We start from the raw sequence: 18,477 nt of genomic DNA, 5'->3' as shown, positions 1-18,477 counted from the left end.
TTTCAAATTATACGTAAACTTGGGATATCCTCCTTGCAGTCGACAGGAACCCACGAAGTATTCGTTTTAATGTTTTATATTTTTCTATTTTCACATGTGCTATTCTTATGTGTTATTTTAGGCTTTATTTCAAGGTATTCATCGACTCTATTAATATCAGATTTCTTAAAAAGTTTGGTAAATAATGGTTTTGTCTCATCTGGAAGCTCATTTTTACTAGTTTTCAAAAATATATAACTTGTACCTATTATCTCAATAATTTTATAATTATTTGGGGATTTATAATATAAGCGCACTATACTTTCTATAACCTACGCCATTTTCAGTGTTTGTTTTCTCCTATTTCACATTTTCCGACATTTGTTATCCTTCTGACGGACAAAACGTAGACTACTATTTGGGCAAAAGACTTCACTGAGATACCAAATTGATGCTTAAATATGTGGCTATGTTGTAAACTAAAATTAGTATTTTCAATCGATTATAATTATTTTATCCCATAAGTATATACTAATACCTATAATTATGTATATATTTTTTCTAAAGTGTTTATATAATGTGGTACCTATATCTGATGAATGGTTCAATATAAATAAATAATTTTGGTATGTAACATATGTAGGGGATCATTTTCATGAAAGAAGGTTTACCCTGAGTCAATTCATAATGGAGTTTGGTCGGTCCAAAATGTTATTATTTTTTTATTTTTTCTTTGGGCTCCCAAATTCGATTTTCAAGTTCTAATTATATAAATTATTAGTTTACTCCCAAGAATCACGTCACCAAAGTTTGAAAGACATAAGGAAAAAATTGGATTTTTGTCCTAGGAGTCGATGTATACCTTCATGCTAAAGTCGAGTTTCTTTTATCGTATCGGGATGGGAAAAGAAAATAGATTGAATATACGTCGTACCTACGTCGTAAGTTAACAAAATTCTATGAAACGTTACAAAATAAAGTTCTTAATAACAACATTCATTTAAATTTAATATGAATTTATTGTTCAATATATTTATCAAATGAAGGATTTCAAACTAGACATGACAAACTATAAAACGTCTTTGGACATGATTAATCCACATGAAATAGTTTCGGGGATATTCAAGATTTACGAACAGTTAGATCCATATGCTGCCAAACTTAACCTCACAATTTGCAGCCTTCATCAGTTAAGGAAACAGTTAATTATATTTATCACAAGGTAGATTAAGATAAGAAGTTGTGATTAAGACAGACATAATTCTTGCGATATTGTGAGATAGTCATGCCTGCCTTTAAATCCTTCAAATAGGAATTACGTCCTGGAAAGAATTCTGAAATGGGAGCAAACTTTACTGAATTTCAGTCGTATCTCATGACTGTTACTACCCACTTCATTAAGTAATTATATTTAATCATTCCGAGTAGCCTAAAAAATATAACTGGTTTAAAAACTGAGCTGGCTAGCTCCACCGAAAACATATTGTGAAAGGAAGTCATGTTTTCGCCACATTTAAAATCCTAAGCATTATTTTGAGAATGAAAAGAATGAAAGTATTTCAGAAGGTGTTTACAGAGAAGTATTTCAAAAAAAGTTTGTCGTACTGTTTAAATTCAATATTCAAGAACTCGTTTCAGTGTAGTGACTAAAATAAGTTACATAATCTGTAGTTTAATGAACCTTAGGCTTATTACCTTTCGCAGGTTTTACAATTATAAAATCAAAACACTGTTTCATTGTTTACAATTTGCTAACACTCTTGGTGTTAATATTAACCGTATGTAATCGCCTCGTTATCTCTTTTTTTCTTTTATAGGCCCAGGCATTCTGTTATTGTGTAAGTCTGTACAGCAGCACTATGTGTTACATGTCTTGGAACAACACATACGTTGGCATGTCTGTGCACAGAAAGACTGTTGCTCAGTTGTGTCAAACTGCGTTATTAACAAAGGAGGCATTTCACTTTACATCATAGCATTATCTGTGTTAAGAGGGATTTAAAAAAATGTATCTATGCTTAATTTTTATTGGCTGTTATGAAAAACTGTACATTCTAAATCACCATTATCGACAATTAGGTTTGCCAGATTAGACTGAGGCCATTCCGGAGATCCAGAGTAATAACAACAATAATAAAGCAATAATAATAATAATAATAATAATAATAATAATAATAATAAATATTATGAAGGAATAGAGATATCAAGCATGCGTAAGTTTTAATATACAGCCCATTTACCGTAATACGGTGTGAATAGGAATTGAATTGAATTTAACGGAGGGGGGCCTATGGCCCAGCACTGCGACCTGTTAAGATCTATTGCGCTGACCTCTGGTGACGCATTCCCAAACCAACACCGGCTGACCACACTAAGGTTCTCTGTGTGCCCAGGTTTCAAGCAGGCAACCTCACTCGTCTCTAGGCCAGCACCCTCCATGAGTCGCCAGCGGCGTTCGGGGAATGCTACGGAATGATAACGAAATGGAGAAATGGTGGCGGACTGATGTTATTGCTTAATTTGGTGGAAAACGGGAGAACCCCGGGAAAAACCTCAACTGCGAACTTGCCTGCTACAAGTGTCTCTATGACGCTATGACCGGGAATCGAACTCGGGCAGCCTGTCTGACCATTCAGCCACGGCAGAGAGGGGTGAATAGGAAACATGTTTACTATTTTTTATTTCTTTGTGTCAAAGACTAAATATAATAATAAGAGAGTTTCTGTTTTTATTCGTAATGAGTGAACAAATATATTCTCATTCCATTTATTCTTTGGCATAAAGAAAAGAAAAATAGTAAAAAATTCGTCCCTATTCACCCCTGCATCTCTAATCACCTCAAATTACGGTACTCCCTTCTATTTCATAAAAAATAATTAAAAAATAATCGACAATTAAAGCATAAACCTCGTAGAGCTAGTCTGTGATCACTAGGATTAACAAGTTATAAATTATCTACACAATAAAGGATTGTTAACAACGGATGTAAAAATACATTAAAATTCCGTCTTACAACTAGATTTCTTTCTGAAGGAGATTATTAAAAAACCTGGCACACCGGTAGGTGATCGGAGATCTGGCAATCCTATATTTTTTCATCACATTAACATAAATGTACGAGCATGGGACACAATGATCCTTTTGAGTAAACTGTTTATGAAGGGAACTAAATAAATTAAGCTGCTAATGCTTATGCAATATCAGTGTCTTTATTTGAGTATCTATATCATAGCCTCTTTGCTGTTACAGACAGTTTGAAAGCAACTGAGACAGCATTTCTTTTCTTTTTTGCCCTCGTTGAAGACTGTGTGCTGGTATCTCGCACAGTTCTTCAACCCCTACCTTCAACCCCTTGTATAATAAGTCTCATAATGAATTGTTTTTCCCCCTGACCAATTCCTGAGGTGCTGCGTGTTATGAAATAATACCTATTTCAGAATGGCATGATACACAAGTCGACTCCAAGCCACAGTCTCCCAGTGACGGCACTGCCTGCAAGCAGTCCATAGCCTGGTTCACAGTATGATTGTAGTGTTGCGAGCTATGTAGTATCGTTGTAAGTAACTTCATGGCAGATTTATGAATGTTTATTATGGTATATACCTTAATATACCTGTAAAACAAAACTATTTCGAGGAAGAACAGGAAAGAAAACAATCGGGACTTGTCAAAGTGTCAAACTACTTAGCTGAGAGCTAATACTGATAACTCCTCTAAGAAAAAAGAAACGAACTTGACAACACTGAGGGAGATCCCTACTTTCTACACTACGATCATACATTGAGCTGCAGTGGGGGGTTGTCCTATGGGTCTGGAGCTTGGGGTCTGCTTCTAGTACAAGTGTGCTAATGGTCAAAACACACACATCGGTCTGCACCCATAAGTAACAAGACATTTTTTTGTACACAGCTGTTAGGTAAGTTAATTCAGTTTCCAAATGCTTTCAATGACATACGACATTTAAAGTTATTGTTTCTTTTCGGTGAAGCTACATTTGGGTACCATTCCAGGAGGCATTTTCAATTCAAAATTATCTCTTCTACAGTTCAAACAGCAGTAGAACTGAAGTAATGGCTAAATATTTAGCACTGTGTATTCCCTCCAATTCAGTCTGAGGCCCATGTTAATTATCAGTACTGAGAACAGTTTCTGGATTCTGTGGAACCCGATAAATTAATGCTCTATAGGTTCAGGAGAGAATTGTCGAATTCACATTTATACTATTTTATTAAATGTGTCGTATCTGTAAGACACTGTTTCATATTTTCAGTCTTGTATTATTTTATTAATCTGTCGTAAGACACATATACATTTGCCAAGGAAATTTACTTGACTAGCCGTTGACTCGTGTAAACAAAAGTGATTTCAGAAAAATGTTCAATCTATTTTTGGAGCGCTCAACAGTGCACTTGAGTACGAGGTCAGTACCTTCCTTACTATGCATAGTGGAAGGGAGCGTGTCAGAACTATACTTCTTTCCATAATGTCTGACAGGAGGAGTAAACATTGCCGGCAGAGGAGGAGAGAAGTATAAAAGCTTTTCAACCAATGGCAGAGGTCTCATTCCTTGGTTGTTTTGAAGTTGGGCGAGTGTAGAACACTTCACACCGCCCAAATTCAAGTCAAGCGTGGAATGAGATCTTTGCCACTGGTTGAATAGCAATTATACTTCTCTCCTCCTCTGCTGACAATGTTTACTTTTCCTGTCAGACATTACGGAACGAAGTATAGAGTTTATTTGCTGGGAACCTAATGGAACATTTGACTGCGCATACAATGCTTTTCTTCTGCCAGAAACGGAAGAAATTTGTCAATATTAGCCAGAAATGTATTATATATATTTAAGTGACGCGCTTTATATATCAATGGCACAAATACTTCTATGTTAACCGGAACTGCAATTTTGTATCTTTTCACTGAAATGACTGCATTGTCCCTTTTTCTTGAAAGATGCATCATGAAATGGTACCACAAAATCAGCAAAGTCTGTATCACCAAATGAACAATAACTTTAATATTGCCACGTCACTGAAGCTTTAATTATGATTAATCGTTGGAATGTTATTTTACATGAACTCATTATTTTATAAAATACCGCTACTGAAGTTCACGAAAAGTTAAATTCCCTCCGCACAGAATAATTGCCGGTATGCTAAGCTCGCCATAATAAACGAATCGTGAGGGCTACCAAGTTTAGGCAACAATGTGTTTGACATCACAATCGCTCTGCACATGTGTAAGGTCTGGCAATGGGTTCACTATGATGGAATCATAAAATTAACAATAAATATGGATATATGCCGATTGAGAGACTTGATGTTATGTTGTGTGCAACCCGACAAGTCTGTTTGTGTCTGGAGTTCTAGTGTGAACTCTTCTGCGGCAATCTAGTGCTGTGTTTCACATATTTCTGTTGTGGTGTGTTCTGTGAAAGGATTTTCGGAACCACTGTGCATGTTCTCAGTGAGACAACGTTTTATTTTCTTTTTCATCCTATTATTCCTCACGCTATTAACACACTTATGCACAGTTATTTTAATTTGGGCTGAAGTTTGTGCTTTTGTGTTTGTTCTAAACTCAATGTGGAAATTTGTCTTTATTTATATCAGTAATAAGAGTAGGCCTATTAGTTATCCTGGTTTCAAATTTCAAATTATAATAGATTTCAATTTTTCTATCTTTGTTGTTTTTAAAAAATATATAGTATGAAATTTTTAAATGTAGCTTTAAATTGTAATACAAAAATTTATTTCTTCACAATACTCAGTAACTTAACTTTTCGCTCAGATTCGCATAATACAACTTTAGATGGTGAATTAAAATTCTGGATAAAATGGCTGACTTAAGCCTCATTATTTTATTTTGTATATTTTTCTGTAGGGTGGAGGAGAAAGGAGACCCAGAATTCGTCAAGGTGAGTTACTCAACATAATTCAGAGTTCTGCTAACTTTCAGAAAAATATCTACAAATAAATTTATTAAGATCTATAAAATCATTTACAGATTACATATCAAATTTGTGAAATCACGAACACTGTAAATGACCTGATCATTGAACATTTTCAGTATATGTTATTTTTCTTATTTAATTTGTACAAATAATTAATGCCTGCACTGCCTGCTGTTGCAATAATTTTGATGGATGCATAACAAGTCAGGGGTGCGCGGTAGCGAAGCGGTTAAGACGTAAAGCTGCAAATCGCAAGGTCCGGGTTCGATTCTCGATGGTGTTATGGATTTTTACATTGATGTAAACCTTCCGACCGCATTATGGTCCTAGGGTCTACACAGCCTTTAATAGAAATGAGTACCAGGGGAATTTCCTTGGGGGGTAAAGGCGGCACCCACGTAGGATTGACATCCCTACTGCCATTAAATGCCAATTGTCTGTAAAGTTGGGAGTCTTAACCTCTCGCCACCCTCTGAGCTGATTTTGTCTACCATGGGGTTGACTTTCCTTTACCTTCACATAAACAAGTCAAATGTCTCAAGCCGTCTTATTTGTATTATCCACTATTTATGTAATAAAATTAGTAGTTCAGCTTTTCAGTACTAAGAGAGAAATAACAATAAAAAAACGAAATGAGAAAATGCATGTTATTGTTCTTTTGAGTTGACGTTTTATACAATTGAATATTATATTATTATAAAGTGTTATACGTATCAGTGGATTCGTGATTTTTTAAATGTAACTAATGCCATACTATTGTTTTTCACAGCGTCAAGAACAAAAATCATCTGCCCTAGACGAACAACTAAAAGAATATATTGCAGAATGGCGCAAACAACGCGCAAAGGAAGAGGAAGATCTAAAGAAACTCAAGGACAAACAATCCAAGCGCAAGGTATAAAGCAATCACAAACACAATGAAAACGAGTAACAAAGGACAGCTACTGTAACTAAAAGCGTATTAGACTTCTCTCACCACCATCACCACCACCACCACTACCGTAACTATCATCATTATTATCAAAATCATTACCACCGCCACCATTATCAATTCAAGGCTTAGAAAAACTACTGATTCGTAACAAAATCTATTTCTGTCTTACTCTTAATTTCCGCTTATGATCCATATATCTTAATGTCGCCTATCATCTTATATTTTATTCCGCCCCGAACCCTTCTCCCGTTCAACATTCCTTCAAGTGCATCCTTAAGTAGACAGTTTCTTCTCAGCCAGTGATCCAACCAATTCCTTTTTATTTTCCTGATCAGTTTCAGCGTTATTTTTTCTTCACCCACTCTTTCCAACTCAGCTTCATTTCTTATTCTGTCTGGCCATTTCACACGTTCCATCCTTCTTCATATCCACATTTCAAATACTTCTAGTCGCTTCTCTTCACTTCGTCGTAATGCTCATGTTTCTACCCCATAAAATGCCACACTCCACACAAAGCATTCCACTAGTATCTTCCTTAGTTCTTTTTCCAGAGATCCGCAGAAGGTGCTCTTTTTTCTATTAAAAGCTATCCTCTTTTCGACTTCTTGACAGCAGCTCATGTTACTACTTATAGTTCACCCCAAGTACTCGTACTTAGTCATATACTTGATCTATTTCTTCATTTAGAATTCCCACATTTACCTTCTTTATTTTTCATTTATCTTCATCCTATACTGCTCACAGCTGTCATTTATCGCCAGTAGCATATCTCCTAGTATCGTCTCCTCTTCTCCTAACAACGCCATATCATTAACAAATCTTATGCACTTTGTTCATCTTTCTCCTACTATCACTCCTCCCATGTTCTGAAAACATTCTCCTATTTACACATTAAATATATAGAGTGTTTCAGAAATACTTTGACAAACCTTGGGGGCATGTTCCTCACACCAAAACAAGAAAAAAAGTTCATATAAACATATGTCCGAAAATCCTTAGTTTTTTAAGTTATTAATTAAAAGAATATAATGAAACATCTGTTAGATATTGTCAGCTTGACAGCAAGTGTTGCAACTTTAATCAATTCAGAAACTCATAACAAATGTTCAAAATGTTCTCCTCTTGCTTCCACTTCCATTGTTATGATTTTCTGAATTGAAGTTGCAATACTTCCTGCCAAGCTGACAATATTTAACAGATGTTTCATTATGTTCTTTCATTAATAACTAAAAAAACTAAGGATTTTCGGGCATATGTTTATATGAACTTTTTTTTTCTTGTTTTGCTGTGAGGAACATGTCCCCAAGATTTGTCAAAGTATTTCTGAAACACTCTGTATATATATAAATATCGGTACTCTTCCATTATTCATTATACTTTAGTGACATATTCGTAATGTTCCATATTTTTATCTCATCATCTTATAAAAATAATGTATGTAAATTATTTCGTATTTATTCTTTCAGATTGTAACATTCTTCTTTTAAAGAAGATTTTTGGATATTGTGTAACTATTAATTTTCCTTTAGAATGTAATTTCTGTTCATATTCTTGTTCTGCAAAAACTTCAATATTACATTGAAATCAACAGGTAATGCGAGCTGATGAGGAGAAGCGCATGGCCGAGCGCAAGAAGCAAGAGGAGGAGAGGAGAGTTCGGGAGATTGAGGAGAAGAAACAGAGAGACATCGAGGAGAAGAGACGTCGTCTAGAAGAAGCAGAGAAGAAGCGTCAAGCCATGATGCAAGCCCTGAAGGTACAGACCTCGTTATACTCGTATGTCGATGCATATGTTACCATGTCTATGAATATACTAATGTGTGCTTATATGTTTACAGGAACAGAAACAACAGAAGGGCCCCAACTTCACCATCCAGAAGAAGGATCCATCAGTAAGTAGCCATGTGTAGCTTCTACAGTGCTCTCATTTTACGAAGAAACTTCGCATCATTCCGCCGCCGGCCGACTTCCTGCTCTCCCGATCGCAGCGTGGGAAGCCACTTCCACAAAACATCTCAGCAGTCGGTTCGTCGGTAGTAACGGAACACGCTCCCCGCCGCGGTGGGAGCAAGCATGACGCGCAGGAAAGTGTACGCCGAGGTTCCACTGTAATCTAGTTTCCTCGTAAAATGAAAGCACAGTATATACATACTTGGTACCAAAAAAAAAAAAATTATATATTTATTCTTCCGTATTCCAGGAATGCAGGAGAAAACTGGGGATATCCATTTTCATAAATTTATTTCTTAGAACAGTCTTAAATATTTTAAGACTTCGAAATACTTTCTTAAATTTAAATGAAAATTGTAATGTCCTGCCTTCATTAGCACATAGTAATTCTAATTAGCAAGTAAATTGATGCATAAATTTAAGGGAGAAAACAGAAACATAACAATATAGGGTAAAGGTTGGTAATACTGTGATACGAATAATATTGTGATAGTTCTTTTTGAAAATGTATTACAATTTTACTAAGCGAGAGAAGGACCACGAACATCCCCTTAATACGTTGACGCAAAAAAACCGATCTTTCTCTCGCTCAGTAAAATTGTAAGAAATTCTCAAAAAGAACTATCAGAATATTACTCGTATCACAGTACTACCAACCTTTACCCTACTGCAGTGGAAAAAGTAGACAGTTATGAAGGCACTGATTGCTAAATAAGTGTTATAATAACTAAGAATGACAGGAATTTAGTCGTAATGAAAGTAAATAAATGTATACACGGTAATTATTATAAAAATCATTATTATTACTATTATTATTATTATTATTATTATTATTATTATATTTTATAATCGAACATATATTTTTAGCTATATGATTGATATAGTTTGTGTTAGAAAGATTGTAAAACATATTTTTTGCAAAGTACAGTAACATAGGCATATACCGGTAATAAATAATTAAATTCGTTCTATTTTGTACTTAATTGTATCCTGGGACTAACATTTATCGGTATTTCTCATTTGCGGTTGCAGTCATTAATAAACATATTAAAAAATATAAGTGAAATGCTGCATCTTTTTTTTCGTAATTCACTTTTTAAATTTATTTTTGAGGAAGGTTGTTCCATATTCATTGTTTTAGAATAATTTTGGTATATAATTTTCAGAAAGTTCATTGTCTTAATCTTCCCATTATGAAACATACTTTATTCCTGTCATCTCTTTCAAACACTGTTACGAAATTAACGCAAGTATAACGCATTTGAGGATTAAATAAATGTTTCGAAGCAGACAAGAGAGTTCAATCAATCCTAACATGTGCTCTCAACTCTTTCACTCCATTTTGTGACTATAGGCTATGTTGAAGACGATACTAAACTAAGAAGTGTGATCTCTTTTGCAGTTCAACATGTCATCAGCCCAGATTGAAAGGAACAAGACCAAGGAGCAGCTTGAAGAAGAGAAGAAGATCTCTCTCAGCTTCCGTATCAAGCCCCTGGAGATCGAAAATCTGAACGTGGACAAGCTGAAAGTCAAGGCCACTGAACTGTGGGACGCTATCGTGAAGCTGGAGACAGAGAAGTACGACTTGGAGGAGAGGCAGAAGCGCCAGGACTACGACGTACGTAAAGAATTGAGCCTGTGAACGTGACTTTCATTAAATTTGAATTAAGAATACAGTATCTGCATTGCTGCAGGCTAGTCTTGCTGGAATTATATGAATATTAAATTCATTATGCAAAGATATACAGGGTTATGTATCAAATATGAATGAGGTCTCGCCCACCTCATTATATTTTACTCGACTAGTATGACTAGTCAGTTTGTTTTTATACCATTAAGTACGAGAAAAATTCGTACCGGCACCGGGAATCGAGAGGAGTTCGGCCGGCGTCGTGAATCGGGTCCCGGCATAGCTCAGTTGGTTAGAGAGCACTCAGCGCGCACAGCTGAGAGGTCCTGGGTTCGATTCCCGGTGCCGGTACGAATTTTTCTCGTACTTAATGGTATATACAGGGTGAGTTAAAAGTCCCGCACCACCTAAATAACTTTTGAAGGATGTGGTTCAGTGACATGAAACTTGGTATGTGAGGATAACCATATACTAAGACTTCAATAATGGTATTACCAAGTTTTTTCTACTTCCGGTTTAACCGGAAATAGCTCGAACTCTCTTATTTTAAATGGAACACCCAATATATATTTTTTATTTTTGAATAGTGCTCATTAAGAGCTTTTCAAAAAGTACCCACACTTGATACTTCTGTACAAATTCAGTGTTGCTAAATAAAAATGGAAGTGGTGCAAGATATTCCTAAAGCCTGGTTGAATTATTCCTTAAATGGTTTCTATGATCGAGTGACACATTGTAAAGCAGCTGAGGGCTACCAATTTGAACACATAATTTAGAAGGTGAGTTTTTGTTAAGGAAGGAGTATTTTATTATTTTAATATTCGATACACTTTTCTGTTTTCTTGACTTAGCAACACTGAATTTGTACAGAAGTATCGAGTGTGGGTACTTTTTGAAAAGCTCTTAATGAGCACTATTCAAAAATAAAAAATATATATTGGGTGTTCCATTTAAAATAAGAGACTTGGAGTTACTTCCGCTTAAACCGGAAGTAGAAAAAACTCGGTAATATCATTATGTTCTTAGCATATGGTTATCCTCACATACCAAGTTTCATATCACTGAACCGTATGCTTCAAAAGTTATTTAGGTGGTGCGTTTATTATTTTAATATTCGATACACTTTTCTGTTTTCTTGACTTAGCAACACTGAATTTGTACAGAAGTATCGAGTGTGGGTACTTTTTGAAAAGCTCTTAATGAGCACTATTAAAAAATAAATAATATATATTGGGTGTTCCATTTAAAATAAGAGAGTTGGAGTTACTTCCGGTTTAACCGGAAGTAGAAAAAACTCGGTAATACCATTATTGAGTTCTAAGTATATGGTTATCCTCACATACGAAGTTTCATATCACTGAACCGTACGCTTCAAAAGTTAATTAGGTGGTGCGGACTTTTAACTAACCCAGTATGGAATGATAGAATAAAAACAGAGATCTCAGAAATGAAATCTCGAATCATTTGAATGGAAATACAGTGCGTGGCATGTATAATTTACCGGCATTGTAACGGTTGTAACGCGCGTGTTTAGTGAGGAGATCCGACCGCTCTCTCGCACAGGAGGAAAACGAATCGGCAGTGGATGACAGTGATTTAAGCATTTAGTCCCGCACAAATAATGCGCCGGTAAGAGGTAATAACAAAACGTCAAGCGTGTGTGGATTGTTTCCATAACTGTCGGTTGTAAATTCTCCCACAGAAAAATATAACAAACATTTAAATCCAGGGAAACAGCTCTTGAATGTTTTCCAATCATTACGGGATCATCAAACACTTTTTCTAATGCTTCTAATGATATAGCGGCTGTATGTTCTATGGAGTTATTCTTCTGAAAGTAAGCATATTGTTTTTAATTTTCAGTCAATATTAAAAAAGCACATAACTTAGTAAGATGACTGTATCGTAAAAGAAAATAGGGCCAATTACTCTGCGTACAGTAATGACACACCACACACCCACTTTCTGAGCGTGAAAAGGTACTTCATGCACTAAATGAGAATTTTCAGTGTCCTAGTGCCATGTTTTCTGAAAGTGTATATAATCGCTTAAATGATCCAAGCTTCGTTCATCATTATTAATTAAGATGGATCAACAGTACCGTCATAAAGAGACTGCAAAATCCACTTACACATTCACGTGAGTGACTGGATCCACTTGCTGTAATCGATAAACTCACTCCTGGGCACAACGGGGAAGTGAAAGGGAATTCAGAAATCCTCGCCCATGTCCGTTTCACTTACACCGCCTTGTAAACAAACACACAGTGAGGCACTGTGCATAAGTGATGGATTTCAGGCGACCAGCGAGAACCAAAAGTTCGTAAAAGCTATGAAGCCTGCCTTATACATCCGTCACTGAACAATGGCAACCTTCCTGTCTACTCTTATCAGGCCAAAACATTACTGTCTCAGCCGGGGAAAGTTGAGTCGGGAGATACGGGGTAGTCTGCAGTGACTCGATTGAGGTATTAGTGCCTAGGCCTGGATGAACCACTGTCACTCTATAAGAATAAAAGTGCAACATTTTCAGTCCTCTTAATGCTGATCTTTGTGACATGTGCTAATAAGTGTGAAGATCTCCTAGGACTTATCTATATTCTTGCTTGAATATCTCGAAGTTTCTCTGATGAGATTCTTGCATCCAGAAAGGTGGACATCATTTTCAACGTATACGTTGAAAAAACGTAGAATCAACAATGTTTTTCTATTACCTCTTACTACAGCATTATTTGTATGGGACTATAGGCCTAAATCACTGTCATTTACCGCCGTTTAGTTTTCCTCCCGAGCGACAAAGCGTTCGAATATCCCCAAAAAACACGCATGCTACGACAGGTTATAATGCCGGTAAGATGTATATAGGCTATATGCCGCACACTGCACATGGTGCACCTTCAAATTTATTAAAAGACTTGGTATTGGAAGATCTTGTATCATACAAAATTCAACTATGGTTATCATTACCAAAATTCAATTAGCTATTCGCAAATGCTGTTATGTAGATTAAATATTGTAGAGAGAAATTCAGATTCCTCAAGAATGAAGCTGGAAATAACGCTACAAAATCTTGAAAATCATACAATAATGTTGTTATATTTATTTAGTATACAAATATGCACATAGCTTGTACAATTATTTATCATTGCTTCACCAACTTTTCTCGAATTTCACTATATTAATCGGTTATTGCTGATACACAGATCTCATAACTTCAATTCTCTTCTACAAGAATTCAAATGAAACAAACAAGCCTGTTTATTTCACTTCAACGTCAATGTTTATAAAATGTATTTCTCTTAAGTTCCTATTAGAATAAGTACTTTGCCTACACCCTACAGAATTTAGTATTTGCAATATACTATATGCCAAGAAAATTATTTTATCATCGACACTCCATTTTTTATACATTTATTTATATACGCTTTCACATCTATGGTCATATCATGTGTGTATAGTAACTATATTAGTAAGCCGTTGACTATAATTTCTTGAGTTTCTGTTTCTTTTCTTATGTGTTATAGATGACTTATGCTCATGTAACTGATTTATATTGTGTTCTAATGTCTATGATATTGGTGATTATAGCAGTGATGAATCATGGTATGCAAATTTCCAATCCGTCATTTGTGACTCAGGGAAATCATGAAAAATCCGACAGACTGGCCGGCCATGAGTTTGAATCCGAGACCTCTCGAATGTGAGTCTCAAATGTTACCGTCTGAGCCACGTCGTTCAGTTAGAACTCCATTTATTCGTTTTGATGAACAGAAATATGTTATAACATGATACAATACCAATATAATAATACACCAGTGTACCTATTATTTGACTGTTTGAAGGCAACAAAAACGTCTAGTAGCTGTCTAAACGGGGCAGTAATTAAGGGAAATGAGTTACGTGATCAGTGGCCACCGAAACTTCTCTCTCTCTCTCTCTCAATCGCCCTTCAATTGGAGAAAGATATTTTAAGATTTCCATAACAATACTGAAATATTAACAGCAATTACAAATAAACGTTTTCGTGAAACCTAACTAAACATGTTATAAACATAGTAATAATAAATGTTTAATAATCGTATAATAAAGTACATATATTATTATGTTTTTGTTTCTATTGTTGATATAATATCTATGGCATCGGTATACCAATTAGTATTAGACCAGTAAACATAAACATCTGTGGTCTCGTAGTAGCGAACCATGTATCGTCATATAATTCAGTCATATTCGGGATAACTCGGCTACATTCGTAATCATCAAGAATCAACTTAACATAAAATCACACTGCGACAAAATCGCCATTAGGTTTGTTCCAGCAAGTAATTCAGAACGCGTTCCGAACTAATACCGAACTTCTTTCGACGCATGCGCCAATGTGTACGGTGTCAGAACTAGTTTGGGATCTTACGTTGTTGAAACATTTCTTGAACTTCTTTCAAGGCCTTCGGAGTTTCTTCTCATATTAAAATAAATTATATACACCTCCCGAACTTAATTCTTTGTAAAATACAGGGTGGAAGGTAAGGTAGTACATTAATTGACAGGAGCTATAGATCTCATTATTTAGAGTAAGTTTTGTAAAATAAAACAAATTATAAGACTTACGGATAGTGAGATAATTACAAGTGTTTCGAAAGCGCTGACGGCAATTGCAAGATGTCTCAACGCCGCATAAGTAGTACTCCACACCCTATGCGGTCAGCGACTTGAAGGGGATGGGTTAAGCTCAGCTACCTTTCACTGAATACCTTGCAAAACTGACCTACGTGAACTCCGTATAGGGACGTAACTGTTAGTTGTTTAGTTTGTGTAATTTAATGTCAGAAAATGTAAATTAATAACCCAAATAAACAAAATACCTCGCGTTCGAGAGCAGTTCAATAATGAATACAGAATTATCAACTTACAATGCAATACACTAACAATTCAATACTAAGTATGGCGTAATAATTTTAATGTAAGCAAGAAATACGTATAGTAATAACAAGAAATAACGTGAAAATCAGGAAATTATGTCCAAATTAGTGAAAACACTTAGGATTGAAGTTTCAGTTACAATTAATGTAACTTTGTGAACAAGATGTAATTAACATTATAGTTTGTTGTTTTACGAATCACTAATTCTGGGAGAAAATAATGAAATAAAGAGTAATAAACAGTATAAACCACACTCCACACACATCTTACAGGTATTGTTCAAAATGTCCACCATCAGCGTGCGTGCAGCTTTCACATCTTCTAGTCCAATTATGAGGGACTCTGGCCAGTCCTTCACTGTTCCGAATTTCTTCCGCGGCCTGGATCATGTCTAAGTACTCGCGGTTTGTGAACTCTGGGATCTCGTAGTTTTGAAATAAGCTAAACTGTATCGCTGTACATCCAACTGCACACTAATGCAATGTAAACATCACAACCAGCTGATCAGTTGCGAGTATTACGCAAACCGTCTGCCGTCTCGACAGCGATGCCAGATTTTTAAACCTTCTGTACGTGACTCGACAATCAATGTTTCTTCAATCGATTAATTCGAAATCAGTGAATTTTCTAATTAAAATGCTGATGCAACGTGAACATAACAAACGTTCTTTCCGTTGTTATATAAGAAATTAAACTGTATTTTAAACAGTATTCGTAAAATTCGCGATCGAAATGTCGGCATAGAAGTATTATTTCTTCAAAAACCTAGCAAAAACGAGCAAAATGGTATTAGACTTATTTGTTCGTTATATTTTAAGGAATCACATCCTACAATAAATGTACTACCTTACCTCACACCCTGTATATCACTATCACCTTCCAAATCACTCTTGATGGATTATTTTTTTTTTATTTTAACCTACCTAGTTTCGAAGAATTTTAATCACGCTTCAGATTAAGTCATCTGCTCTTGCGTCAGCAGTCCAGAATTTCCAGTTCCTGCTCTTAATCGGGAACCAATTCCCTCTTTCCTAACGAGTTCTGAAGCATGTTGAAAAAGGGAACTGGAAGTTCAGAATCGGCTCGGAATCAGTTCCAATCTTGTTGGAACGCACACTGAGATACTGCGCATGAGCAGAATCGATTCTGAACGGTGCTGGAACAAACCTATTATCTGTTACAGAGATTTTTCAGGATTTATCACAGTTCGGAGCTGTGACGGCAAAATGCTGTCTGAACCACATCAAGTGCTCCTAGTGCAGTAACAGTGTGTATTTGTTCTAGTTGAAAGAACTGAAAGAGAGGCAGAAGCAACAGCTTCGCCACAAAGCCCAAAAGAGAGGTCTGGACCCAGAGTGAGTACACACGAAAATGCATGTAGTATAATATTTTTGCTTATTGCAGTTGAAAGAGCTGAAGGAAAGGCAGAAGCAGCAGCTTAGGCACAAAGCTCTCAAGAAGGGACTGGACCCAGAGTAAGTATGCAGGCATCATGTGATCAGATGTGCACTGGCCAATATCACGAATATCAATTTATCTAAAAGCCATCCCCTCAATACAATACAATACCCTAGCCTAATAAATATGACACACTTGGACCCATTGTCTGTATGATAATTTACCTGTCTATACATTATCGAGACATTTCAAACAAGTTATACAATGAAAAACCAGTGCACCTCTGTCTCCGCATAGTTTAGTATACATAACGCTTTCCATGTGCTTCTAAATGCTGTAGTATGCTTCCACATGCGTATATACGTGAAAAAGTGCACTGATGCGAAATATTATAAGTAAAGCCCGGATGTATACGTACACAAAATGCATATTGAGTAATTATATAATTCTGAAACATATGCGAATGTGATAATCCTCGAAAATTATCCCTTTGGTCGACGACTTTACATTTACGTATTTCAATGTACACAGAAATCTACATTCTGGTAGGAAAACATGCTGTATGAATTGTTTACGTAATTTTCCACAGAAAAATACATGCTTTTGAAATCAGATTTATTTAGACAGTAGGTCTACTGTTATTTTCTACATTAATGTTCATTAAAATAAATATCCTAGATCAAATGAATAATTTCACGAATAATTTTCATAGATTACTTTTTGCGTCTATTATCGAGCATAAAATCTGTAGGTACAATAAACTCTTTGACACGGAAATTGGTCGCTGTTCAAAGACGAAATTCCACCTCAGAATAGCTCTAGATAATCGTGTACGCTATGTTTACACACGTGCGTTTTACATAACTTAGAGAGATTCGACCGCTAAGCAATAAAGTATTCGTAGGGAATGTCATTTCCTGACACATAGATACGTCACCCCTACGACTTGATTTCATCCTTAATGCTTACTTTTCGTCATTTTGACGATGAATCGCTAGTTAATCCGAACGACACTGAAAAATATAAGCAAGGCAGCGACCATTTTCCGTGTCAAAAGGTGTACATTACAGCAGTAGTATGAATCTGCCATGTATTTCATTTTATGGATAATAATGAATGAAGAAATGGCTGAATGGTATCAGGTGGAAATTAAATGCTACAGTTATTAAACCTACTCAAAACCGACCATGTTTAAAACGAATTCCATTTGGACTCATCGCGTCTGAGTCCAGTTTACCGCGTGGAAAACGACGTAACTACATTTTAGTAGGCCTATATTTTTGTGTATATCTGTATGCACATTATTATTAATGTCTATTTTTTTGCAAACATCTCCGGGCTCTAGTTATAAATTTATTAACAACATAATCATATAACTAGCTCATGTATGACACATATGTAGTAAATAACAATTTAATTACTGTAGTTAATGTTGTACATAAACATCAGGAACAGTAATTAGGAACCAAAAGGAAACAACAAGGGTAAGAGAGTAAATCAAAATTATGATACTAAAAGAAAAGAGTAAAATTTGTGATAATGATTATTGCAGAAGAAAGAACAATATACCATGCTTTAAATAATTAAATGTCAATAGAAGATTAATATCTCTTCAAGCACAATAAATTAAAACCAACGAAATAATATATAAGCTGTTATATTATTTTCTTCTTCATTATTCCATTAATCATTATACAAACTAATTAGAAATAAA

At 35.5% G+C, this 18,477-nt stretch overlaps 1 protein-coding gene across 7 annotated transcripts in view; it reads left to right on the top strand.

Annotated features, from left to right (window-relative positions):
• Positions 1–18,477, top strand: part of up (Troponin T, skeletal muscle) — a 108,122-nt gene that overhangs the window by 68,588 nt on the left and 21,057 nt on the right. For 4 of the 7 annotated variants that reach the window (XM_069840084.1, XM_069840082.1, XM_069840079.1 and 1 more), the window contains exons 2-8: positions 1,797–1,817; positions 5,860–5,893; positions 6,699–6,824; positions 8,455–8,619; positions 8,702–8,755; positions 10,216–10,434; positions 16,770–16,840. In XM_069840084.1, the coding sequence (XP_069696185.1) occupies positions 8,458–8,619; positions 8,702–8,755; positions 10,216–10,434; positions 16,770–16,840 (506 nt within the window). In that variant the 5' untranslated portion in view covers positions 1,797–1,817; positions 5,860–5,893; positions 6,699–6,824; positions 8,455–8,457. Of the gene's footprint in view, positions 1–1,796; positions 1,818–5,859; positions 5,894–6,698; positions 6,825–8,454; positions 8,620–8,701; positions 8,756–10,215; positions 10,435–16,649; positions 16,721–16,769; positions 16,841–18,477 lie in introns of all 7 variants that reach the window. The other 3 variants (XM_069840081.1, XM_069840080.1, XM_069840083.1) reach the window with 2 other exon arrangements.

Source organism: Periplaneta americana, chromosome 11 (assembly GCF_040183065.1).
Source record: "Periplaneta americana isolate PAMFEO1 chromosome 11, P.americana_PAMFEO1_priV1, whole genome shotgun sequence".
Taxonomy (NCBI): domain Eukaryota; kingdom Metazoa; phylum Arthropoda; class Insecta; order Blattodea; family Blattidae; genus Periplaneta; species Periplaneta americana.
This window is presented reverse-complemented; position numbering and strand designations above follow the sequence as displayed.